The sequence below is a fragment of the Haliaeetus leucocephalus genome, unplaced genomic scaffold (assembly GCF_000737465.1).
Source record: "Haliaeetus leucocephalus isolate CR32 unplaced genomic scaffold, Haliaeetus_leucocephalus-4.0 Scaffold545, whole genome shotgun sequence".
NCBI lineage: Eukaryota > Metazoa > Chordata > Aves > Accipitriformes > Accipitridae > Haliaeetus > Haliaeetus leucocephalus.
The window spans coordinates 4,735,225-4,762,304 of NW_010972981.1; the positions used below are offsets into that span (position 1 = coordinate 4,735,225).

A 27,080-nucleotide genomic window follows, 5' to 3' on the forward strand; every position below is an offset into this window, starting at 1 on the left:
TAACTGTATAAAGTTAAGTAAGTCTTGGTGGCAGACCATCCTTATGTTCAATGAGGACCCATTCTAAAACAAAATGGGGACCCAGTGAAATAAATCAAGTCAAAATAAAATTAAACTATGCTAACGTTTGCTCTGTTAGCAAAGGCATCACAATCAAAAGTATAAATAAATAAAGGAATGAATGAATGAATGACAAAAATGTTTTTCTTAGTCTCTAACTGGAAAATATCTTGTGGGCTCAGCCCGTATTTTTCAAGCATGACTGCTCATAATTAAGACCCCAATCCACAAAAAAGGCACTGAATCTCCAGTAACTGGAGAGGGGAAAAGAAGAAAAGGAAGAGGAGAAGAATATCACAGTACCTTTTAAAGCCAAGCCACTTGTATAGAGCTGTAAGTCTAGATAGCTATTCGGGAATCCATACAGGGAAACGCTAGCCCAGGCTTCTAGCTGATGTGAAGCTACTGCAGCAGAGATGTTGTGTGCAAGACTGAAGGGGCAGCCATTTAAACACGCCTCCACCACATGCTTCTAAAACAAGCCCCCTCAGCATTCTGCCAATATGCCTTCAGGTCTGCCAAAATACAAGCTGCCTGCACAATCACAGGGCATTGCTTCACATATGGTTTTGACAGACTAAAATATGTGAATTTTTTTCTCATTTCTTTTTCCTAGGTTTCCCACTTTTGCCACATGGAGACTAATTCTAGACATTGAACCAATAATACCTGATGGCTTTTAGCTCAGTCATAACTTCTGTTCCCTTTCTACTATGCATCCTTTCTACAACTAACTCCTGAGATCATAGCATGGTGCTTCTCATGAAGAAAAGCCACCTGCCCTGTGTAACACCTGAGGCATTAGTACTGCCCAATCTTCAGGCCATTCTTTTAAGAGTGTCTGATGGTATGTGGCCATGAGTCAATTCTGGCAGCATGAGAATGGGCTAGAAAGAAAATAAAAAATTCCTCAATGCAGAGAGGAAAGAAATCTAAATTTATGGGACTGTAGAAAGAGTTCAAGGAAGGAGAGAGGACATTCTTGTGGCTGAACCATAGATGAGTGGAGTTGAGTTCCTCAAGAAAGAAGAGAGTAACACAGAAGAGACCCATAAGCCAAAAGGAGTAAGAAAAGGAGCAGAGAATGCTAGAACTAATCAGATTTTATCACTGACTTCATGGGATCAGGGCTTCCCTTTCTCTGCTGTCCCCTAACCCCTACTTATTTGCACAGGGAATAAACTGGCATGACTGAATACAGATTTTTAAAGTAAGAGTGCTGATAGACTTTGGATAAAGGAGTGAATAGGATTTCATCTATATCTCCTGCAACTCTTACACAGGTGACTGAATTTTAAGCTTTTGCCATGTTCTGTTTATTGATATTTATTTTTTAGTTTTGATTTATTTATGTTTATTAATAAATAATTTCATTAATGAAGTTAATCATCATGACAATGCTCACTTTAGAAAGAAAATAAATTCAACCTTGGTTTTGAAACGTTTAAAATTTTTAACACAGGAAGTTACGATGCAGCATATCTGGAGCTTTTAAAGTTTCTTTTCTTTCCTTTTTCCTTTTCTCTTGTTTAGCTACTTGCCAATTATTTGTTTGTTTTAAACTAAATCAAATTTTCTACCTCCTCTGCAGGATTCATGTTTATTTATACTGGTAAGATACAATAATTGAGAAGTAGCAAGATACACCCATGACAGAGGTCTACTTGAATCTCTACTTTGTGTTAGATCTAAGAGAGAACAGCCTGTGTAAGTTATGATTGCTGTAAGGTAGTGTTCATCTCTAAGCAGATGGAAGCCAGCTATTTTAAAACTAACTGCAACAATTGACTTAAATTGTTAAGTTGTATAGCCCTGTCTGAATCCAAGCAAAATCATTCCATTGCCTGCACTGAGTTTCAGACCAGCACAGCAGAGCATGTTACAGCTCTAAATCTCATGCTTTACAAAATACACCTATCACCCACACTTTGTAGCTAGGGCACCTGAAGCGGACAAAAGTGAAATGATTTGATGAAGCTCACTAAGAACAACAGTAGCATAGACAAAAATCAGAAAATAAAAAGGTCTATTCCCTCCCAGAACTTCTCGTCGCTGTAGACTACACCAGCCTCTGTCAATCTCTACACACTCTGTAGGTGTAAGTATTAGGAGAAATGCTGCCAAGTGTGTGACAAATCACCTTTTACTACAAAGTCCACTAAAGGCAGTGGAAAAAAGAACTGTTCATTTTGGTGAGGCCTGGACAGAGCACTACGGGTAAATCTGGAAAAGAACATGAAGTATCCCAGTCTGCACCTGTTCATGCAAGAGCCAGAGCACAGCCAGAACAGCAGTGAAGGTACAACTGAACAGAAAGAGCAGGACCCAGAAAACCAAGCGGAAAATGTTAAGGTAAGCCACCAAATGGGCTTAGCAACTACAAGAGGAGTCCAGATTTACTGCAGCTCCCAATTTAATTTATCAAAACCATCACGCAGTTGCCAACGGGGAACTAAAAAGGGGCAAAAGCCACCTGTCCATTTAACATCCATTCTTCTGTCCTACTGCTACAACAGCCAAGAGACCGCTCATCCCCACGTGGGTATTTCCTTCGCCTCAGGTATTTCAGTTGTTTCACACAGAACATTGATGAACAAAATAATTAAATAATATATATTCATTATGAAAGGGCCAGCGTTAAGTGACATTTTTAAATTGCATCGTGTCTTCAGACTATTTATTTTGCTAAAAATAACTTAAAAATTAACCGAGTCTTAGACAGAGAAAAAAACATTTAAACTCATGTTTTCGGATTCCAGTTTTTTATTCTGTTATCTGCACCCTCAGTATAGACAATTACAGCTACCATGAAAGTCCAGTGATCGGTTTGTAAGCTGACTCCTTATATTGCTTATGTAAAAATCCAGAAATATAATAGTCATTGATTACTGGCACTCTGGTAGGTGATATATGGTATAAAATGCAGGTTAACTGATAGATCTGTTTCAGAAATAGGCTGGTTCACTTTTAATTGTCTGTTGTCTGGGATGAAACCTTTTTCTAGTAAGCCCTTTGCATCTGTTGAGTGTGAAAAACTTGGAGAGTTGAAATTTATAGAACCTGAAAAAATTAGTATTGTGACATCCGAGTACAAATTATTATGAAAACACATATTTGCCTAAAACCTGAAATACTAAGAAATACACGTAAGCAGATTTTTGTATTTTGTTTTTTCTTTTATGAAAAAGAAAGAAAATAAAGTCTGAGTTCTAGCTTTAGAAATCTATGAAAAGAAAGAGAAATCTATTTCAAAATGAAAGTTATCTTCAGAGTGCTTACAATTGCTTTCTGCCTCTGTCTCTCCCTTTGTTTGGCCCTTTCAGATTCCCGTTTTTCATACTCTTTGCGGTATTCTTCCCTCTTCAGCCTTTCATGCTGATATTCCTCATAGCTGTCATATCTAGGAAACATAACTTAGTCATTAAATCAAGCACCTGCATTTGTGAATGTAAAATTAGTAATACAATTTCTGGAATGCTTCATTATCTCTTGAGAACCACCTGCAAAGCAAACCAAATGCAGGCAAAACGCAGTACCTGGGTCTGCGACTGTACGGTGATCTGGATCGCGATCTTGCACGTAAGGGAGAACTTCTGTATGCTCGGTGTCTACAGTGGCTGGACTCATAATAGCAACAAGATCTGCAGGAAGAAACACATTCTCCTCTGTCATTCAGTTTGAATCTATTGACACCATTTTCTACCTCTTCACCGAACTTACAATTTCTTCTAAGCTACCAGTGAGATTTTCCAGTGACAGTTCGAGATCTCCTAGTCAACTAAGGGGCCTCAAGTGATTTTTGCCCCCCCCCCCCCCCCCTTTCTGTAATGTTCCTTATTGAGGCTAACACAGAGCAGAGAGTCAGCCACTGTCAACTTCATCTGATAGGGACTGCAGCTAGATTGGCACCAGGCAGCTCGCAGATAATGGGAAAGGTTAGTTGTGTACAACTCTCACCAATTGCTCTGCTGCTGACCTGACTGTCTCCACTCAGAAAGTGTAAACTTGGCAAATTTAAAGGATAATGGCACAAGTGTTTCTGTAGCAACCCTGTAACCTTCAGAGTTAATCAGCTCACGAGCAACAGAATGAGTTGCACTGGATTGAGTTATTTCTTGTTTTTTTTCTTTCTTTCCTTTAAGTTCCTTTATGGTCTTGTTGTTCTCCTTCTTATTAACTATGATGATGATACATGAATTTGCTGTACCGTACCTTGAAGAGGATCTACTACAGGGCGACCTTGATCTCGATCGGGAATATGGAGAACGGGAACAAGACCTGCGTTGAGGAAAGGACCTTGATCTAGAGCGTGTCCTTTGGGATCTTTGAGAAAATAAGGATTTGGGTGGAGACACTGAATCTCTGCATGGAGAGTTAAAAGAAGAGCAAGAAGGTGATATATCAAATAATGAATAGGCTTGTGTCCCATCCCAAGGGTAGCATAGTTTATCACTTTCATCTTCACTGTCATCAAAGAGACCATCCATTGCTAGTCCTGAATTTATAAACATAGGTAGTTTGGAGAACTGTTCATTACTGTAATCACTGTCCCTTAGTTCTCTGGTCTTATCTGCTTCTTCATCAAAAACAGCTTGGCTGGGGTGACCAAAATGCTTATTCAGTTCAGCCCGAATTTCCTGGTCTTGGAGCTGTTTTCTGTTATTACTGTGGGATCCCTGCTTACTTGTCTGTAAAGTCTCTTTCTTGAAATACTGGTCTTGTTCTAAAGAAGAACAAATCTGACACTGCCACCCAGGTGAAGAATCCTTAAATTCTAGTTGGCTGGAGTCCTGAAGTTCCTGGGATATTTTAATGTGTATTTCCGATTTTGAATTCACAGATTGACAGTAGTCATGGTCACCAAACAGCCGCAAACTGGGCCGTTTTGTCTTTCTCTCCTCATGTCCACTGGACAGTACTGTAGTCTTGCTAAGCTGTGCATACAGCTCAGACTGTTCTGGACCCTTCTTGATTGGGTTATTTCCTTGAGAACCTGAAGACTCACTATAGCGGGGCTTTTTTGAAGGTGGTACAACAGTCTTGCATGATGACTTCGGCTTAGGTGAAGTCCTGAAAGGATTATCCTGGTTGGCTTTATGAGGAGGGGTTGTAGGTGGAGTTAGGCCTAAGGGGAAAAAAAGGAGGAACAGAATATTTTTAAGCACACATACAATGTTTATAAAGGTGGCTCACATGCTTCTTTAAAGCAGATACAAAGAAACACGCACTCTATGTCACTTTAATTTAACACTGCTAATAGTGGGAAAAAGAGTATTTAGAGTGTGAGACACCAAAGGTCTGGTAACAACAACAGCAACAGTATTAATGCATCACCATTAATCTTCAGCATCATTTCTGCCCCTCCCCTTCCTCCATGACATCTGCCTCTCTCTCTGTAGATTTTGATAGAAAAGATCAAGAGATAAAAACCAAAAGACTTTTTTGTTAAAAATCAAACAGATTTTGATATAACAAAAGTCAAAAACCTAAAGAAATTAGCAGACAAAAACCTGAATACAAGCAAGCCCGAGAAAAATAAATGAGTGCTACAAAAGGAACCTCGCTGGGACGCAGAACTTGAATGCAAGGAAGTACAGCAAGTCTACAACTTAACTGCAATGACTCTTTGTCTCCACAGTTCATTAACTTAGTAAACCATTGCTAATGTATGTATAATACATTCTTGTAAGCATAACTAATACATTTTTCCTGAAATGTGGTTCTGCAACTGAAACCCAAGTGAACTACAGGACAACTGCAACTGTAATGAACCATTGCATTTAGAACTAAATATTAGTGAGAGTCATGAAGTAGGGAGTCGAAATGAAACAGATAAGTATTTAAAGACTAAAGATACCACTAACTACCAGGATTGTTCACATAACTGTAATAGATTATATCACTATGGTGAGACAAAATTGCAGGAAGGACTACAGCCCATTCCAGTAAAAGCTGGCAACCGAAGCAGCATCTTCCAATTATTTTTATAAGGGTAGAATATAACTCTCAATATTTTCTGTAGAAATGATAGGATTTTTTCAGACTTTACAAAAGGATAATCCAGGACACCAGGGCAGAGTTAACAGCAAACTGCAGCCACTGTTCAGGAAATAATTACTCTTCAGGAGGGTACTTAGTATGTTATGTTTGAAAAATTTGCTTCCGTCCAAGTGACTCTAATGTAATTTAGAAGTATATATGCTTAAAATTAAACAAATTAGACCGAGATTAGGCAGTTCTCCTAGATAATCCAGACTATCTCTTCTTCTAGCCCAAACAGACCTTTCCATTACTTCCTTAGCAAGAGTGAAAAGAGAGGGCAGACACACTTACAGGAAATGTGTATTTCAAGCATGGCTAGAGTTTTGTTTTGTATTTTTAACCATGCAACACAGCTCAGCAGATCAATGCAAATGGAACATGTTTTATAGTGTTTTGCTGTAAAGAAGGAAAAGCGTCCATCAATGCATAGTGCTCCCTAAGGAGCATAAATGGAGACTGGGAGTCCCATTGCATTAGCTGCAATGAATTTGTTCCAGAAAAAAAGAAGATAGGAGTACCAAGGCATGAATACTTGATGTGAGAGAGAAGCTTGATTTTGTCTGAACATTTGGAAAAAATGGTTATGAGCTACCCGTGGCTATGTGAAGCCTTTGCCTAATGGCACAAAAGTCAGGGAAACTGAGGCAAAGATAATGACACCTACAACTCTAGTTACCTCAAATTTGAATTTAACAGTGAAAAAGTTTTCTGCAAAGCCATCACTATAAAACTATTTCCTTTAATTTGAGTCCTCAATTTTTTCTTCCTTCCTGAAAATTCACTTGAGGCAGCAGTGTGTATTTCACACTTTATTCACCTCCTCGCTAACAAATATATTTGACTGCCAAATTAATTTTTGGTAAAATGAAGAGATCAGTCCTCTTCAAAATTCTGCAGTAATAATTTCCAGATTAAAACTTCAGGCTCAGATTCAACAAAGATTTGAGTGAGCAAAGACTGTTTTCTAGATAGAAAATTTAAACTGTCACTTTTACTCATGAAATTATACAGCCCATGAGAAGCTCTGGGGTCAGTTACTGATTTTTTGGATGTAGTTTTAAAGAAAGAATGAAGCAGAAATATAATCACTCCACAACGAACATGCATATGTAAGAATTTCATGCAAAGAAAGCCCAGAGATAATCCAATATTCAAAATAAAATATTGTTTCCATTTCCACTTCTTTAAAGCTAGCCCCTGCAGGAAGCAAGCTAAACACAGAGCACGATTTCCAGAAGCCCGACAAGAAGTCCAACAATCTTTAGAGGAGAGCAAAAAAAAAACCCTACCAAAAAATCCCTCGCAAAAGTACAGACTGAGCTAAATTTACTGGCACTTCTCTTGCTGGCAGAACTGTGCTGGGGACAGCCTAAGAAAGGGCTTCCTCGTGGTATTTTGGCTTTTTTCCTGGTTTTCAGCAGAAGCAGGAAGTGCACAGGCAAGTAGCAACAGACAGAAGTTGCAAAATGTTCATTTAAGTTTTGAACAAACCTCCATCGGGGGATGGAGGAGGGAGCGAAGTTTTGAATTCATGTCACCGCTACGGAGTCCAGCTTCAGTGTGGACCACAACCATTCTCCAAACTGTGAACTTTGCAAAAACCAGTTGGCTGCACACTTGCTCATCTTCACACTAATCCCTGGTAATCTTCACCAAGGGCCATGATCCCACATCACCAGTGTTACAATATTCTATAACCATTGGATTACTTCATACGCGCCGATTTCTCCGCCAATGTGTACATTTTAGCGTTGACAGTACAAGGTATATTCTGTGCTCTCTCTTGAACTTAGCAGGTTTTGACAGATTTATGGAAGGACAGATGGCCATTATGGGCTGAAGGCTGACAAGAGGCAGTTCAGAGCATTGTTAACACACTTGCACAAACTCTCAGCAGTGCAGCGCTGTGCAGAATGTAATTCAGACTATAGCTTTTTTATTGCTGCCTATTTTCTTTTGTCAAAAGAGCCTGCTGTGCACAGCAACAAATGGCTGCCATTACCCAGAATGTAATGGGTGTCAGACAAATCACGTAACACAAACAATCAAGAGTATGTAGGTCATATTTCAACAGAGCACAACCTTAGCAATATTTATGATTACTGCATTGAAATGTGCTCTATAATAAACAAGTACCTCTACATCACTCACACTTATGTACTTCTGCACAGCAAATCTGTTAGAAGTGGTACATACTCTACAATCATCCCCCTTAAACAGTCTTTTTTCTTTTTAAAGTAAAAGGCAAGTATTTTTTCATGACATGCTATAAAACCACTTTCTTTGTAGGGACTTTTCTTTAATTGAATGGCTTCGGTAAATGGTACGTTTGCACTTTGCCTTGCTCTGTCTATATACTATGAACTCACTTGGTGATCTTGTGCTTGAAAATAGCGTACATCAATTTGCCAGCACTGCTGCCAAAGCGGCACTGTCCTCCCCTTGTCTGTGCAACAAAAGGTGTTTGCATGTGTGCCGACTCTGCCACCTTGGCTGAGCAACTTCTTTCAAGAAAGTCTCTGGGAGAGTGAAACTACTTTTGATACATTCCAAAACTCCACTACAAAACCCCTTAGTAACTCATTTAGCTCAGCTAGGTTGATAAGCAGAAGTTAGGGGAGTGCCTTTGCATAAAATGTGACATCTTGACTTTTTAGGATGATTTGCAATGCTGTTTTACATAGACACCGATCCTTCTAAAACTCTACTGTAACTGTTAGCATTCAAATGTTTGATGACATTTGTTGTGCTTTGAGGGGGCTGTGAGTTAGTGTCTTTTGGGGAACGCAGCCCTAGAACCCTTCTACATGTGCACTGGGCTTTTGAGAAGCATTGAAAATGAATTCTTTTATAACTTTCAAGTTTGAAAATGGATTGTCAAGGGAAACATTATTTAAGGCCACTTAAAACACTGAACACAAGATAACAGCTCAATTCAGTAAAAGAATCAGAAGAGCTTTTGTGTGGCACAAGATTGCAGAAGCCAGGAAAATATAATAAAATTAAATAGCCATCATGTTATAAAAAACTACATGCTTGTTGAGTATTCAGTTTAATCCTGTTGTCAGTGCTGCAGAGAATAAACACAGACGCCTGAAAATATCAAATAATTTACTAGATTTTATTCCCTCTGGAGAACTCTCTGCATCTCACATCTCATTTTATTGGAAATCATTCTGAGGTCAAACAAGTTCTTATATGATAGATTTTAAGTATTTGTTCTGACAACTAAGAGGTAACACAGATCTAAAGGTGGGCAGGGTATAAGTATCCTCAAGGATGCTCATGAATTCCAAATCATTATTCAAGCTGATGGCGTTCATATAGCCTTTTCTGTCGTCTTTTTGGAGAAATCAAATTTTGCACCCAAGACAGACCGGTGAGGAGTTTTATGCTCAGGTAAATTACAGGGATCTGTGTGCAAATGAGAGACTTTTCACCAAGTCACCTGTTGTAGATCAGAGGGTGGAAATAGCCCTCCAGTTACTGATTGAGCCTTAAGCATGTAAACTCACTTCATGCACTTACATGATGAGTTGAGCTTTAAAAAGACTCTGAGAGAACAGAGAGAGCTGAATTTGAAACATTTAGGAGCCATGCCACCTAACTTCTGGCATTTAGAAGCTCAGCAGAAAGTCTAAGACGATCATTGAGGAGCCCTCGATCACCAAGGAAAACACAGTCACTTCCAGAGGGTAAGTCATCCTCCTAGTTCCTGTGCCTGCAGGTGCCCCCTCAACCTGACTGGAAACAAAGAGGAAAGAGGTCTTCCAGTGACACAGAAACGTCCCATGTTCCTGGAAGACATTAGCGAGGTTCAAGCCCATGGCCTCTTAGCAAGGTGTTGGCAATGCAGCTAGCTGTGGAAGCAAAGGGAGAAGGACATCTTGCAAGCCTTCTACTCAGAATTGCCTTACACAGAAATTTCACCCACTACATTACCATCACCTAGGACTCCCTCCACATCATGATGTTCTTGTCCATTTTCCTTAGAATAGTACATGAAATCAGCTGCAGGAGTCGGGATTTTAGATAGCAATGGACTTATTCCTCTATCATAGGCCACTTACTTAACATGCATTCAAAGAATTATTATGTGTGGCTTGAAAATACTTTAAAAAATATTTGCTCCTTGTAATTTTACAAATCAATGTTTTGACAGTTTTGGGGAGGACAAAGTTACATTCACAACTACTAACAAATCCATTGTAAAGCAAGATACAGCATTGGGAAGAGAACAGTTTCAGTTTGACTTTAGATACATGAATCCAAAATGTGCGTGTGACGAAGATTGATGGCTCGTGTGGGAAATGCTTTTATTTTATTTTTCTAGTCTATAGTTAATTCATCAGTGAGGGAACCAATGTTGTTTCAGCAGAGAGATCAAGGGAGCTGCTATTTATATTAAAATACTTCGTGCTTCGATAGTGCGAGCAGCACTGCTAATGGTCTTTTCAATTCGGCAGTAAGATCAAGGCAACTCCTATTTAAATTATAATAAATAGTGCTTGTACAGTGCAAGCTGCCCTATATAAGGACAATGAGCAATGCGGTTATCTGGATATAATTTGGAGTTGCCAGGGTCTCACTAAAGAACTCCAAGGTATTATTAATCACTACTGCCACTATTTTTTCCCCCTTTTTTTGGTTTGTTTTTTTTTTTTTACTGAAGTGGGTCCCAATTCTGTCATGATTTACTCACACACACGGTAAGTTCTTCAGTACTCGAGGTTGTTTCTGTTACGTACTTGTCTGCTTCCAGCACAAGCAGACTCATGACACAAAACACTACTGCAATACAAATGAGTTAAAAAGTAAGACATGCACAACCACTCACCTTTTTATAGATTTATATACATATATGAATACAAAAACAAAGTCTAGTGTATGTGAAGGCAGAGAATAATACAGCTACCAAGCAATGAAATGCAATCTCCTGAAATCTCCTCACCATGCATTCTGAAGACCAGAGCAAGTGCAACATGAAGTCCAAGAGCCACCATCATGTATGCAGCTTGGTAACACTGCCCCAACTCCCTGGCCACACATGCTCCATCAACTCTTATTCTTCCTGATTATCATCAGTTTACTTTCTAGCTAGACTCTATTTACTTCCAGAGGGAAAAAAGGTCATGTTTTCATAGTACAACGTTCCTGTTCATATATTCATCCAGTTGTGCTGTTTCACAGCTTCTGATGCATTTTTGATGTGCTAGTTCTCCTGGTTTTATTGTCTAAGACAACTACAGAGCTGTTTTGTTTCCTCCTCTGTGCACAGCTGATGGAGCAGGATGAATTTGGTAATACCAAGACCATTCCCGTTGCCATTATGGAGGCAATACTAGAGGACAATCCAGGGCTCAGACTGACTCCCAGTTTCTGTCTAGTCAGCTGATGGCAAGAGCAGGCTGCTGACTTTCTGGCTGGGGGAGAACACTGCTCCCTTCATGATTTCAACAGCTGCTTGTACCACTCTGCTGTAGTCACCTCATCTGCCCCTTTCAGTTGGCAGTGCTAAGCACTGACTCACCAGCGTGCTTACAAATGGGCACCCTCATGCAGGTTTGCTCTCCAGTAATGATAAAAGAGGCTTCTCCATGTTTCAGGCCTACAGGCACTGAAGGGGATTATCCTGCTACACACAGTGAATTTTGCTGTGTTTGTGTTGGTTTTGCAAAAAGAAGGTGCATTTTGTCACCAGAGGAATGATTAAGACTGCAGGTTTTCAGGACATGGCAGAGGAAAGTGTGCATGTTTTAATGCTGAACTAATGAAGAATTTTCTGAAAAAGTGAAATGATTGTTGTAGGGAGGTGAAAGCCCAAAGTACATACATAAATCTAGTGCTTGGGCCTGCTCTCATGTAAAGCTGCCACTGAATTTAGGGGCAAGCTGATTTATGGTACCTGAAGACAAATTTCACAATGCCCCCCAAAACGCTAGAGATCACATAATTTACAATCCACTGTTATCCTGAGAGAAACACATGACAAGTATATCTCTTGTTTTTCACTATTACACAACTGAGAAGGAAAACAGTCTTGGCAATAGCTCAGGTGGAGCTCAACATGTGCTCTTGTACTCAGTTCTGGACAATTCAGAATAACAGAGGCAAAACAGAGTTCAGAGGAAAGCAATAAAACAGATCTGAATCTGAAGGAATTGACTTTAGCAGAAAGAAGAGCAGATGAATTAAATGAGTGCACTGGGTGGTGCATGAACTAAACCAGCACATGATAAAAAATCCACAAATCTTCAAAAGGTACAAACGCCAGGGATCTGAAAGGAGGAGGAGGATAAAGGCAGGTTGTGTGAAGTGTGCTAATGGAAGAAATAAAAGAGAAAGCAAGAATGTAAAATGAATACCAATTTAAAAAAATTACCTCTAAGCTATGGAACAGTTTGTCAGTGGTAGAGGAGAAAGCTGTTATTTGTGACATATTAATCTAGAATTGACAAAGCACTGAAACATGCAGTCACGTACAGCCCTAGACCGGCCTGGAGACAGACTGGATGACATAACTTTTCCATCTGTAACATCTATTACACTGTGCTGTGGGGTTTGTCTTTGAAAGATGATGCTCAGCAGTACACAAATCTATGGGGAAATGGGGAAGTATAACAGATAAATGGTTTCATTCATATTTTCCCAGAAATTATGCTCTCTTGTGTAGGTTTGGAGCCATATTTTCAAACACATTCTTTCTCAGGTAACTGGATAAAAACTCAATGCTAAACTGCACTGAAGTTAAACTACTGGAGACCTCTGTGAGATCTTGGTGTACATGTGGTATATTAAAATGAACAAACACACACACGAGCCATGCTTAAAGGAAGAGCCAGCACTCCCCATTTCTCACCTGCAGTTCCAGAGAGTTCCACACTTAAGGTTTGTTCAATAGTCTTGTTCTCAAATGGGGAACCCTTGGGATCACTGGAAGACAGGGCACATTTATAAAAACAAGCTGAAATGGAGTTGCTGTAGCCAAAATCTATTGAACCCCCCTCCCTTTCATAAATGTTTGCACTTTTTAGTACTTACTTTGGTGACTCGGGCGTCAATGGAAGTGATAAACTTGTTGGTTTGGCTAAAGGGAAAAAGAAAATGATTATGGGATATTTAAACACACCATAATGTATACTAAAAAGATTTCTTTTTATTTTGGTGCTGGAATCCCATGTTAGTCAGTTAGGGCTGAGCTCTGATAGTTCAACAGCCATTTCAGTGTATCTTAGATAGATAAATAAGGAGGCTCATCCTGATACCTTATTACTGGTACCAAAAGGGCACCTAAATTTCCACAGTGATTTACATCAATTACTGTACCTCTGAAATACAGTACACAACCCAAATGCCAAGAACCTTTCTGAAGAAGAATGGTACATGTTAAAAATCAATGACGAACTCTACAGGATACACTTTGAAAATGTTATTCCTCTTACTGTTAATTTAGACTACAGTTCACGTTTTATTTGGAAACAGGAGCAGCAGAATAACTACAAAGTAACAGAACGTTATGAATATTCAGTTAATTTTACTTCTACAATATACAATTTTATATATAGCACTGAGAATAGGTTGTTTCTGTAAGGCCAGAGTCCAACCAGTTATAGTCCAAATTTCTGCAAATTATCCTGCAAACTATGACAAGCCACGGACATAGTCACAGATGGTTAAAAATGGGGTTGAAGCTCTCAGCACTACAATCCCAACATACACAAAAACCAAAGCTCTAGCTATAAAAATACAAGTATTTGTAGCTTTTATTCTTGCAAACTTGTATTTTCCCAAAGCAAGCCAAGAACTAGGATACTGTAATACAACTAAGATTCCTTTAATTGCCAGTAAAATATTTTAAAATTTTAAATAGTATTACTTGAAAATTTTACTTCTCAGAAGTTGGATTGATGTTTAAACACAGAGAGCATTGTACCAAGAACAACAGCAGGGGATCTCTTCTGCAGATTAATTACTTAAGACAAAATGTTCCCCTTGAACACTCCTGCACTGCAGATCTTTTGTCCAGAGTGTCACTACTGCGTATTTCGTATTCACTCCAAGCTTGGAGCTCCCATCAACATTAAAGGATTTTATATGCAAATTGATTACTTTTATAAGCTCCAGAGCATTCTGAAGTAATATTACATTTTTTTTAAAATTAACTCAATTCTCAAGAGCTGCATATTGTTTCTCCTCCTCCCTATATGAAAGCTAGAAATGGAAGCTCAGGTGTTCACCTCGGGTTCACCTTCCTCAGAAGTCACCACTGGAGTGAGGAGATGCACCTCAAAAAGTTAGTTGCCTGATCCAGCACTGCAGCTGATTTGTGCATAAAACCAGGTGCGGTAAGACTGAATGTAACCTGACACATCTTTGTGTGTATTTTATATACAACTAGGGATACTAATGTTTGCCAGTGGCTACCTAGAGGTAAAACTGGCTTAAAAAAACAGACCTTACAGTGAGGCTCTGGAATAAAGTTTTATACAAAGGCTTCCACTTTTTATTAGAGGATAAAAATCTCATATTCTTACCCAATTTAGGCTTTCTAAGGAAGTTGAATGCGTAAGAGCTATTTAAGCCTCTAAAAGGTTTCATTCTAGCTCTCATTAGTCCCACAGAATAGTCCCACATCAGAATATAGATATAAAATTCTGAAGCACTAAGGCACAGTGAAAATCTGCCAGAGATGGACACAGAACCAAGGTGTTATCTCACACTCATCTGTATTCATTTTAGGCAGGTATCACTGAGCTCTCCCACTGAGAAATTCACATACCAAAACACCCATCAGTTTTCTTATTGCTAGGCAAGGGCTTGACCAAACAGTATTCCTGCAAAGGATTCATCCTCACATACAGCTATGGATAGTGTAAATATTTTACCAAGACACTATCATTTTCCATGGTGCCTGCCTATTAGAGTTGCAAGGTCTACTGTGGTATGTTTTTTTTCTTATTAAAAAGGGTTCGCATGAAGTTGCTTGTCCCTGTAAATTGAAAACATTAAGGTTCAAAAGAACTAAGTTTCCTCATGGGCAAATTTCAATGCAAAACCACAGATGATCTTTGGCATGAATAGGTTTGTGGACATTCCCGTGGGTTTGCAATATGTTTGCAACAGTAACCCTAAAGGAAAATACCATTTGACTTATCCTTTGTGAGCTTTCCTTAACTTTGAAAGAAAATATCAGACCCTGACTATTTTTTAAAACAGAAGGAGTCAATTTTCTTGTACTTTTGATTAAATGTATGAACAAATGACTGCAAGTCTGCAAACGTCAGTTAAATTTGCAAGGTTGATTCTGTATGAATTGACTGTCCAAGCTGAAAGCATTATATTCTTGTATTTGTATTATATGCAAATCCATTGATATTGAAGTCATATATTGGTGTATGAGGCAAATCTGATGAAAAAACACCATTTCAGAAGCCTGTAAATTAAACTGCACGAATTAAAGAAGAGAGTAATTTCTCTCTGCCTGCAATTTCACCTGCATTACCACCAAAGTCACAGTGATCTGTTAAACACTGGTAAGTTAGCTATATGTCCCCTTGGACTTTCCTAACCTCTCCTTCCGCACTGTTTCCACAACCCAATGTGCCCTGCTTCTTTGCACTGAATCTATACAATTGCCTCAGCTGAGGAAAAAAATGCAGCTCTGATCTGAATAGGAAGATTTTAATCTGTAATTATGTGTGTGTGCGCACACATCTATGTATGTGTGTAACATATATGTGCATATAGCACACGTTGTACATGTTATACATGATATACCTTATCACATATCACTGTAACACCCAACAGTGTTAATAAAGCCCCCTGTAACTTCTGGTAGGTCTATGCTTTAGTACCATTGCAGTAAGAGACCCAGGTTTTACACGTACAGTTCAGTCTGGATTTTGCTGTGAAGCAGACTGCTGAAGCCATCCAGAAGGAGTGGCAGTTGGCATCCAAGAAGCTCTAGGGGCAGTTGGATTTCTTTCTTAGAAGAAACATTGTTCAGAGAATTTGAGACCATAATGGGGAAAAGTATACTTAGGATGTCAGAATGTACAGCTGCGAGAAGGGTATTTAGTGGCGGGAAGGGAAGGTTATTTTTATTAAGTTTGCTTATACTTCCGAGTGAAGAGTGAACAATTAGATTTGATGGGGGCTGATAGTGCAGGGAGGGGGGAGGGGAAAAGAAGAAAAAAACATATACTGTTTACAATTGTTGCTTTAAAAATACCAGAACAACACATTTAGGGTCATATCCTGATCTCTGTTGCAGCCAGATAACTTCCATTGACTTTAGTGGAGTCATCCAGGATTTGCATTGATGTGACTGATAGGCACCTGGCCTTCTAGATGCCAGGTCACTATAAATACATAGATGTATTTTAAAGTAACAGTAACTTTTTAAAAAGCTCCCCTTGTGCTCGTAAGCTTTTACAGTTTTCCTTTATCTTGGGAAAAGAGGCAGGGGAAGAGGGGGAGGGAAAGCAAGAGAGGGGACTTTAAGTTCTTGGATCTCTGTCATAGAAGTATAGACCAGTTCTTTATGCATCGGGGGATACTAAAAGTCAACACAAGTGTTTAGTTTTGGCCATAAAGAATCTAAAAAGAGAGAGAAAGATCAAGATGGCAGCTAAACTTTCAACTATTTACAAAATAAAATTACAAACCGGCATTCCAGCTTTAACAGGAATGACACATTTACTGCTTTCTCTGTAGCAGTGAGAACACTATTTATTGTCTCTTAAGGACTATGTGGCAGGTTAACAATGCCTTCAGTTTTACGCTAGCAAAAAAGAAAGAAGCTCACTAATGAACTGGCCTGCCCAGCTTGTTTAAGGGTATAATGATTTCTTAGTGGTATGGTACTCTGTGAATAAGTATCTCCAGCTAGCTTGTTATATTAACATGTGGTATTTGTTAAACATTTTTTTCCTGAGATTCTTTTTCTGAGGCTGGGAGCAATAGAGACAGGATTAAAATTGTTTAAAGGCTAAATCTAGCTAACTAATTCTAACTTCATTACACTGTTTTAAAATTCTCCCTACACAGAAGAGATGCTGGGTTTACAATACTAATCCAAAGCACAGAAGAGGTATCAAGGGTATTCACATCCTCGGTATTTCAGCTTCCCTGCGTTACTGCTGGTACCAAAGCTGTGTTCTGCAGTCCCACACCTACCTTGCAGATGATTTGTCTGAGACTGCAGATGGGGCTTCCTTTTGGAGGTGCATTTCTCTTTGCTGCTGTTCCTGTTCTCTGCTGGTTTGGTCTGAGGAGGGTCATCATTCGTAGTCAGATATTTGAGAAGTTCAGAGCAGGGACGTCTTTGAGGCTTTTGCTGTTGACAAATGCTCTTTGCTTTATTGCTCCATGAATTCTCAGTCTTAAAAACAGGGCATAATAAAATAAAATAAAATAAAAAAAAATAAAATTAGTGAGCTGAACCTTATCAGAAAGGATATAGGTTTTCTGAAGAGATGAGATTTTCAATGAAGTGTTCAGTCTAAGTGTACTAGATCTATGAGCTGTGAATAATTGTTTGCAGAACAAGGAAAGAAAATTACATTTAAAATTCCTAAATGACATTTATGCAGCTTTTTATTTCATTTCTCCTACATTTCAATGTTCCTACTCAGCAACATGTAACTAACAAGACCCTACAGCGCCTTTACTGTGAACAAAAAAATAAGCTGGTTTAAACCTTAATTTGCTGCTGATTGCTTGAGCCCAGTATTCACAACTCTCTTAAGTACCCCTAAATGCTCCGTTTTCAGTTACAGTGAATGGCAAGACAAACATTGTTTAATACTGCCTGCTAACAGAATTATGTCAGAGCCCCCATTCTATCCAATTAATGGCTGATATACATCTTTTGCCAAGAATCCAGTGTCATTTTTCTTAGCTCAGACAGCTGGTAAAACGGCAGTTCCGCATCCTGGAGTCACTCATAAACAACACCAGCCCATCAGCAAATTTTATCGTACCCCCTACTACTCTGTGTATCAATAAAGTAGGCGAGAGTAACAGACGGTGGGACTACAACTGAACTCTGCCAAGAGAAAAAGCATAAATGAAATATTCAGAGCATAAAGGAGCTCAGGTGATCTTCTGGAACCCAGTCTATAATCTGTTCACTTTTTTTTTAAAGCAGCTGAAAGACTGTAGGCAGATTAATACAATACATATAGATCTACTGCTTGCTTGGTTGGTGAAAGCATAAAAGAACTTGTTACACTTTTTCTTTCCCTTTTTTTTCTTTTTTCCTTATTACAAAAATTAAGTTTGTACCTTAACAACCACAGGGCTTGTTCTGATCCTGTGATTAGTGTTTGCATGGTTTTGTGTGCTGAGACCACTGCATTCATTGTAATTTAGCTGAGTGTTGGCTGGAGCCAGCAAGAGCTTCTTAAGCTACAAACACATCAGGGAAAGGGAGGTGGAAGGAAAAGAGTAAAGTTATGCATCTTTATGGATTAAAATTACTTATATACATTTTTGCATAGTTACTTAAAGTTAGCTGTATCAATTTCAGCAAGCAAAGTACAATTAGACAGAAAGAAGGGCTTGATATTCCCCAGAGCAAACAGATCTCATTTTCTTCTGGCTTGGCGGCATATTTCTGCTCCCTTTACTGCAGTATACTGTGGGGCAAGCAGAAATGACAGGGGTCTTGGATTTCTGAATCCATGGCAAAATGAAATTCTCGGCGATCTGTTTGGACAGAAGAGGCCTCTCATCTAAACAGAGATGTTAACTTTAACAGACTAATGGATACAGCATCAAGATGCAGGTATCTGGCTCTGCTTCTGCAGAAGCCAGTGATAAGGGGCTTTCAGCAGAAACAGAATCACATCTCAAACTGGTTTTACTGAGCAAAATGCATATAAGATTTCACCCACATCCTCACCCAAGCTTCAGTTTCACCCTGATTAGCACTAAGCTGGTGCTTACTGGTCAAATCAATGTTAAAGGCACAAAATTAGCCCCACATCCCACCAGACTCAATGGGCCTTTCTTTACAGATCACCAAAAGTGACATCTAAACATACATACCAAAAGAGCCCCGAGAAATGAAATATGAATTAAAACCCATTACCCTGACTTATCTGAACAGAATGATAAGCAAAATTGTCAGCCATTAGCACGAGAATCTCAAAAACAATCTCTTCAACACACTTTTTAATAGATTGTCTGATTAGTCATCCTATGGCTATTTGGTGGGTTTTTTTCCCTACTTAATTTTCAGTTTTTTACTTGATTTTCCTTTCCAGTCTAAATGAAAAGTCCAGACCTTACTGTGACTACATCATACCCATGCAGCGGGTAGCCAGAGGCACATCCAATTCCTGTTAAACAGTAGGAAGGGTTCTTACTAGAGACGGCTCTTCTGCCTCCTGAGTTGGAGGGGTGCCGTCGGGCATTGGGGAAGGGCTAGTGGCATTTTCGTTGGTCACATCTCCATCTGTCAGTGCATCAAATGAAGGCAATCCATCCTCATCCACAGGGATGCTGTCCAGTGTTTCAGTGAGAACGGCTAGCAAGTTTGCCTCACTCTCTTCATCTATCTTCTGTGGGAGGGAACAAAACAAAAAGCGGAACCAGTTGAGAAGAGAAAAGGAACAAACCAATACCTCTCTATGTGAAAACGCAGTCAAAACATAGTTAAACCAGCCCTTGAAACAGTAACCTGCAACAGAATCTCAAAAGATGTAATTAAGTGCAATAAAATGACCCATCTCTGCGTTCAAGAGAAATCTGTTTGCACTCGCAGTGTATTGCTCTAGTTTACTTTTCTTCCACAATTCTTTTTTTTCATCAGGTGTTAACAACGATAAGTAATCACCCAGGGATTGTATTACAGGATGCGCCTAAGCTGCTGACACCTAATGATGGTGTCAGCCCTGGCTGTCTTTCTTTCTCTTTTCAACACTGAACACCAGCTAATTGACCTGACAAAATTACAAGAATGAGAGAATACGACAGCTAATCAGAAGACCAAAATGAAATTACCAGGGAAATTTGGAAAACCTTGTTCACATATGCAGCCCGGTGTAAGCAAGAGTTTCCCTCCCATACTTCTGGAAATCCTTGCTTCAAACCCAAATGAACAACTTCTCATTCTTGAGCATTTTGGCATAAGACTAGCCATCGGGACTCATATAGTAAATGGCAGGCTCTTTGTGTTTCTTTATGAGAAATGTTTTAGGCAGGTTGCCTTTGAAGTTGTCCTTTCGAGTTATGTCGTTTGAGTGCTCAATGAGACTATTGTATGCATTTATCTAATTCAGACTGCAATTACAAAAAGTAGATTAATTTCTAATCAGATGTGGCTGTAATGTTAATTTATATTAGATATCTTATTTCAGCAACAAGACTTCTTTTTGTCAAATTGAGTAAATTTAAATGCCTTCTGATTTTTAAATGAAATATAGTCCCTACTGTATATTAAGGTTCAGATTTTTTGGAGTACTGAGAGTTCTGAGGAATAGAATTGTGTAAAAATCATTATATTTATTTTTCAGAAAGACTGGAAATTGATCTTGACAGATCAATTATCTAGGATTCCTGGGCTGATCCTAGTGCTGTTAAAGAAAATGAAAAGCCTTTCACTAACTCTAGGGATATCAAATTGGGAGTTTTTCTACCAGCTTCAGAGTGGCTCATCATGCTCCAGGTTCACACTGTGAAGAGATTTCAGCTAAGTTCAAATCTCGCAGTTTAGAAGTGAACTAGCAAAGGATACACCAGTAAGACAAACAAACAAAAAAGAAGTTAAAAAAGTCAACAAGAAAACATTGCCGGTTACACCTCAGAAGAAAAAAAAAAAAAAAATCAAGTGAATCTGGGTATCCCCTTAGCGTGACTTTTTTCAGTAATACTTTTATCTACCAGACTCTGAACTGAGATGCTCATAAACCACACAGATAACTGCTCCTGCCAGGCTTCTCTGCCAAATCACACCTCACGGCTTCTTACAGAAAAACTCTGTCTTCGAGCTAGAAAGCTACAGCAGAGCACAGACTGTTCTGGTGCTTACAGCATCATCCCCAAGAAACAAAGAAACACTCAGGCAAAGCTAACGCTAAGGAGAAGCATTTACTTAAAAGGCCAAAAGGGGCTTGGCCACTGAGAAAAGGAGTCTAAGTTCCGGTATCTGGTGACTTCCACCATACCAAGCAGACACATGCACAGTGCCATGATAATTCAGTGTGCAGAGGAAGGAAATAAGCAGAGGGCAGCCACCTTGCGAATAAAACCATGCTCCAAGTCCAGCTTTTCACAGCCACTTTTTGAGAAGAAAGGAGGAAAATTACAGTATCGCTTCTAGAAAAGTACGAAAAGGCATTACTGGGCAAAAAAGTGCTTTACAGTGTAACAAAGCACCGACTTTTTTTCCCAATGGCATTTCAAGCCCCTCACAGGTGGTGGGATGAATGGTGGCGAGAGCCCGGCATGGCTGGGGGCAGGTCTGGCTGCCTGAGCCCCTGCCCCACACCAGCAACTTCTCCAGCAAGGCTGGCTGGTGGGGTGCACCGCTGAACCTTGCAGCTTATAAAGCTGACAACGAAGCTGGAAGTGTTACTATTTCTAATGGGGAATGCCTTCTTTAATAATAGCATGCCAGAAGAAACCCTGATATTTGCTGTTAGTTGCTCAGCTCTCGTGCTTTAAGCAGACATTCAAGTGCACTGACATTCAAGAACAGAAAGTTGAGTGGACACCGGTCCTCATCACAGCAATTTCAATTAGTTTTGTACAAGTTTCAACATTCAAACACCCCAGAGAAAGCAGAGGATGTGACAAAGAGGACTCTGTTAAACAATTAATGTCACTTTCCATTATTGCTTCAGTCCCAATTTACAGAGCAAATAAATCAAAGTCACCACAGATGAAGCACACTAGCTGGCTAACACATGTCTATTCACAAACGACATGGCAGCAGGAACACATTAGTCAAGAAAATGACATTGCTAGATAACCTTTTAAAGGTTTAACTATGCTATTGCTCCTAATTGTCCTAAATTACTGTTTATAAAGAAACACAATTCTTAGATACAGCAGAAATGGTGCTGAGGGGAGATGTGGAGGGAGAGATGGTCGGGTGCATCAATGTCTGAGCAATAATCACTGAAGCAGCAGCTTTCTGCTTTGCTATTGCAATGTGAGTCTTGGTGTTGACAGCACTGGGGAGAAGCAACGCCATGGCCAAATGCAGGCTCCTTCACGGTTTCAGCACTGTCACCGCAGAAGTTCACATTTCAGACTGGCATCCAACCTGCGCATCACACGGGCTCGGTGAATCAGGAGGAGCTGAGCACCTTCGATCTCTGCCGAGGTCAGAGGACGTGCAGTGTGCTCTCAGGAACTCGCTCCACCTTGTCCCTAGCTTCCAAGCAGGGTCACACTGAAAGGGTTTCCTTCATCTAAAGGAGGAGATCCTAAGTATTTAGACCACCTAAATAACTACAGTGTGTAAGAAAAAGGGGTGGAGGATAATCTCAAATGTAGAGCCATACAGCAAATACATGCAATTATTAAAAGCTTACGAAAACAATTCACAATGATTGAATCTTGCTAACTAATGGGTACTTTTAATACACAAGCAGTTACGCATCGCTTCCCAGCCACACCACATTACCTTCTTAACATCCTTGGTTGTTAGTTTAACATAAAGATATTGGGGCCAGAGGTTTTTTGACCCCTGTAAATTTTTACCCAGCTGAAGGAGACAAGGAACCCAAGTATATCACTGAATGCACATGCTTCCACGTTTCTGACAGCAAAAATTTCTAGCGTATCCACAATGGCATTAGCTCTGAAAAGAAATAAGAGTTGGCATGGGTGTCACTGTGCATGGGCGAACGCAACGGGGAAAGCCGGCTAGTGCTGTAAACTGCTGGAACACCAACCAATCCTCAAAAATGAGTGGTCTAAGAGTCTAAAGACCATGAAAAGTTTCTAACTGTGCTCTTCTCTGCTTTTACATGTTTTGCTCTAATGCTTTAATATTTCTACAGCACTAAAAATAATTCTCTGTCTGAAAACGCTTTATTAGTTGTGTAACAATCTCATTCTAATTGGGTTTCTGCCTTCAGTAAAATGTCTCCAGAGATATTCTCTCTTTGGCCAGTGAAAAGCTATATGAAATGAGTTGATAATTTACGCACACAAAGGTATTTAAATCCTCTACCCCTGATAATTCTCTCTCTTTTGCTTATTCTGCCTGTTGATGGAGCTGGGTTCACCTCATGGTTAGCATTTTATGTCTGTAATACCTGTTACTTGTTGGCAATCCCATTACAGAGGCCAAAGACTGAGCTGTAATGGAGACTCAGCCACCTTGTCTTTCACATGCATTGCTTTAGGGTGCTTTTTATATTGAGCAATGGTGTGATTTTTCCTTAGAATTTTCTTCCTTTAAAAAAATCATGCAAAATTTTAAAACCACCATCATTACCATCACCAATCCCTTCTTGGAAACCTTGAAGCCAGTGTGCAGATGTCCTGATGCAGGACTCTCCTGTAGCTCTCTCGCAGTCAGCACAGGTATGCTGATTCACTCCAGAAAACAGTCAAGCCCATCATTTAGAAAATCTTTTCCAAATGTTAACAGTATCTCCAACACCTTGCCTCTGGTTGATTCCCCTCCACCTTTCATTTGCGATTACTACATGCAGAGCTTTTGCTTACTGTATCTCAAGGAGTGAAATCAGCTAATGAATGATGATGCTTTAAAGTTTCTTTACTGATAATTTGAACAGTGTAGGGCCCTGTCACGATTCATACTGAAAGATCAGGGTCCAAACTGCAGTATTAATCCACAGCCCCGAGGAGCTGGGAGCAGTGGCAGCTTGCCACATCTTCGTAAAAAGCCCAGGAAACTTTGGGACAGATCCACAGCTGGTAGAAGCTGTCACTGCTCCAGCAGCCCAGCTTGGTAAGCAATTCAGAGCAGCCAGGTGTACACCTGAACTCACGAGGGATCACCATTTCAACATATCGACTCATTTCTCCTCAGTAGCCTACGATCTATTCATAGCACAATTAACAACGAAAATAAAAGATTTTCCTCCAGCTGAAAATATCCGAGTGATCTAAAAATACTAAATACATTATGGCACTACTTTCAAAAGCACAAAAATGACTTGTGAGCACATCTGGGACTTCCATCAGGATTTAATTCCTTAATGACACATTTTGGAATAAGAACGTCCTTAAGATTCACACCACTAGGAGAAATGAGGGGTACAGATTTGGCCCTTTTTGCATATAGGGCTGCAGAGGCACTGAAAAGCTCACCAACACCACACCAGCCCTGAGCACCTCCTGTCAAAAAACATGCAGGAGTAGGGACAGATGGTATCTCAGCCCTGGCCCCACAAACCAAGCTTTGCCACCTGAGGATAAGGAGCTGTAGGCTGGGCAGAAACACAGGGAAGGTAGGAGGAGGGAAGGGATTAGGATGCAGGCTGGTCTTCCTTGCTCCTGCCAGTGAAAAATGAGAGCTGAGGTCAGGGACGGTGAAAGGGAAGAATTACAGCCCAAGTTTTCCCTCTTCTGGAGCAGAAGGAGCTAACCTGCCACGGCACTGGCACAGACAGTGCTGTCATGGTGATTTTGCTGCCTTCTCAATGTGCTGTCCAAGGCAAGTGCCTCCTCCTTGACTTAGAGCTGGCTGTACCTGGCAGTATTTTCTCCCAGGGCTAAAGAGGAATCAGTGGTCCAGGTGGAGAACCACTTGTTCCACCCTACCTGCTTACAACCAGTCCCATGCCATTTTATATTTCAAGAAGTATTTCAGCTTTTATTTTACTGTTAAACTGCTTTGCAAATCCTTAGGCGTCCTGCGCTGTCTTACAGTAAAAATCCACATGATGCATTTGCATTAGAACGTTTTTCCAAGGTCTGTTAGTCTGGTCCCCAAGAGACACTCCCATAATTGAAATGCTTAAGTCCAGAGCTATCAATTATCTTTAAAAACAAAATGGAGTCCCACTAGGAGAAAATTACAGCTGGGTTTCTTTATATGTAGTAGAAATGTGGGGATTAATTATCACCACCCCTGTGCAAATGCCTTTAGGGCATGGGAAGGAAACAAAAGATCTTCTCTTCTTGAAGGAGACAGCTATACTCACATGGACCTGTAGGCGGACCACTTGAATCCAGAGCTTGCCTTCTGATTTTGGCAGTCCCATTGCCCAACATATGGACCACATATATGCCTCATCTGTAGGTCCAACCACATCCCTGTATTTACGTAAAAGCTTCACTCCGTCTGGGTTTCTGGAGACATTGTACAGACCTGAAGCAATATGCTCTGCCATCCCATTCTCCCCCAAAACAATGTTAAATAAATAGTGTAATTATACACAATGCAGGTACTGCAATGCTTAACTTCCAGAGCTAGGTCCCTGGAGTGGAATGAACTGCCAGCATTGCACCCAGGGACGTTACGGCACCGCAGGAAAGACCTGCTCAAGGTCCGCAGGCTGAAGGAGACGGGAGCACCTGCAGTATCCATTTCCCCCTTCCCTTCTCCAGGGTATAACAACATAAAAGTGACAATATTTATTATTATTCATGTACTCAACATGGTGTATATTTCTAGTCTCAAAAAGTTCTCATGTTTAATCTTGGTAACTGAACTCAAGTTACTTTCTCTCTGAAAGACAGAAACACTCACCTGACATTGTAAAACTTCTGTCAAGTATCTGGGATTAAAGCATCACAATGCAAAAACATGGCACAGGCCATTTGCAAATAGGGTTTTCTAAGATCGTGCCCTTGATCACCCGAAGTAATGCTGCCATAGCTCCTGTGAGATGGACTATCTTTTCAGGTGAAAAATCTAACCTTTCTGCTCTAAGCTAAACATGTCAGTTTATAAGAGCCTACTAAATATTCTTCTACCATAAAGTCACTTTTTTTATTGCTTCTGAGGAGTTGTTGCAGTTCAGAAGTTTCCATTACAGCCTGGCAATTAAGCTTCTAATAAACTGAAGAGCTACTAATTGACTTACTCATCTCACAAACCAAGGATCCAGCTAGCAACCTGTAACCCGGTTTACATCCTCTGACCAAAATTCATTCATGTTTTGCAAGCCATTCCAATTTCATTTGTGTAAACTGCATCCTTTCTCTCTATGATAGTAATCTTTGATTCTGGGGGAAAGACAAAACAAAAAATCATCTGAGACCAAGCTATCGTGCCGTTGACTGTGTTAAGGGGACCAATGATAACATATTGCTGTGCTGGAATCAGTGCACCGGTGGTAGACCCAATATCAAAAATTTATGGTAATTGAAACCACAGAATCTTTGGAAATGCAGTCAATTTGACTCAGTAGCAAAAGGTCACTCTATTCAATTTATACTTGATGCTGAGCACAATATTGAGAAAACACCTGAAAGCAAATCATCTTATCAGCAGTTTGGGCCTCAACATTTACTGACTACATGGGCTAATTTGCTGATTACTAAATAAATGCATTACCTATGTTTTGGACTGGGTTAACTCACCAGAGGGGCTTTTTAACTCGTACAGGACTTGACACTGTAAAAGCGTTACCAAACCTCTTACCAGGAACCGCATGTTCATAATGCTGAGGCACGCCGTGCACATACTATTGTGCTCTCTTGCCCAGCACCAGGGAAGACCACCTGGTCTTCACGGGTGGGAAACTGCAGCAGGAGAAGACCTGGCATGTCTCGTCCAGCCCGCGGTGGGTGAGGTTTGGGCAGGGCTCCACATCAAAGCACAAAACTCTACCTACATCTCTGGTGGGGAAAAACAAGAGCAGGGAAAGGGCAGAAGTGCAAAGGGGAGGAGGAGCCTGATGAAGAGCCACAGGAAAAAAAGCTGGGAGTTTTCCTTCGCTGTGCAAGATGGACAGAAGAGCAAAGGGGGAGGTGATGTTTGCTTGCTGCCAGCACTGGTGGGGAAGCAGGGGTGAGCGGAGGAGTAGGTGAGTGGCCAC

General features: G+C 40.1%; 1 protein-coding gene across 1 annotated transcript in view; it reads right to left on the reverse strand.

Moving 5' to 3' along the window:
* Positions 1 to 27,080, reverse strand: part of PPARGC1A (peroxisome proliferator-activated receptor gamma, coactivator 1 alpha) — a 63,825-nt gene that overhangs the window by 9,251 nt on the left and 27,494 nt on the right. The window contains exons 3-10 of the mRNA XM_010576853.1: positions 19,476 to 19,670; positions 18,391 to 18,513; positions 17,281 to 17,485; positions 13,144 to 13,189; positions 12,962 to 13,035; positions 4,273 to 5,185; positions 3,597 to 3,701; positions 3,340 to 3,460 (exon numbers count right to left, since the gene is read on the reverse strand). Coding sequence (XP_010575155.1) covers positions 3,340 to 3,460; positions 3,597 to 3,701; positions 4,273 to 5,185; positions 12,962 to 13,035; positions 13,144 to 13,189; positions 17,281 to 17,485; positions 18,391 to 18,513; positions 19,476 to 19,670 — 1,782 coding nt within the window. The remainder of the gene's footprint in view (positions 1 to 3,339; positions 3,461 to 3,596; positions 3,702 to 4,272; positions 5,186 to 12,961; positions 13,036 to 13,143; positions 13,190 to 17,280; positions 17,486 to 18,390; positions 18,514 to 19,475; positions 19,671 to 27,080) is intronic.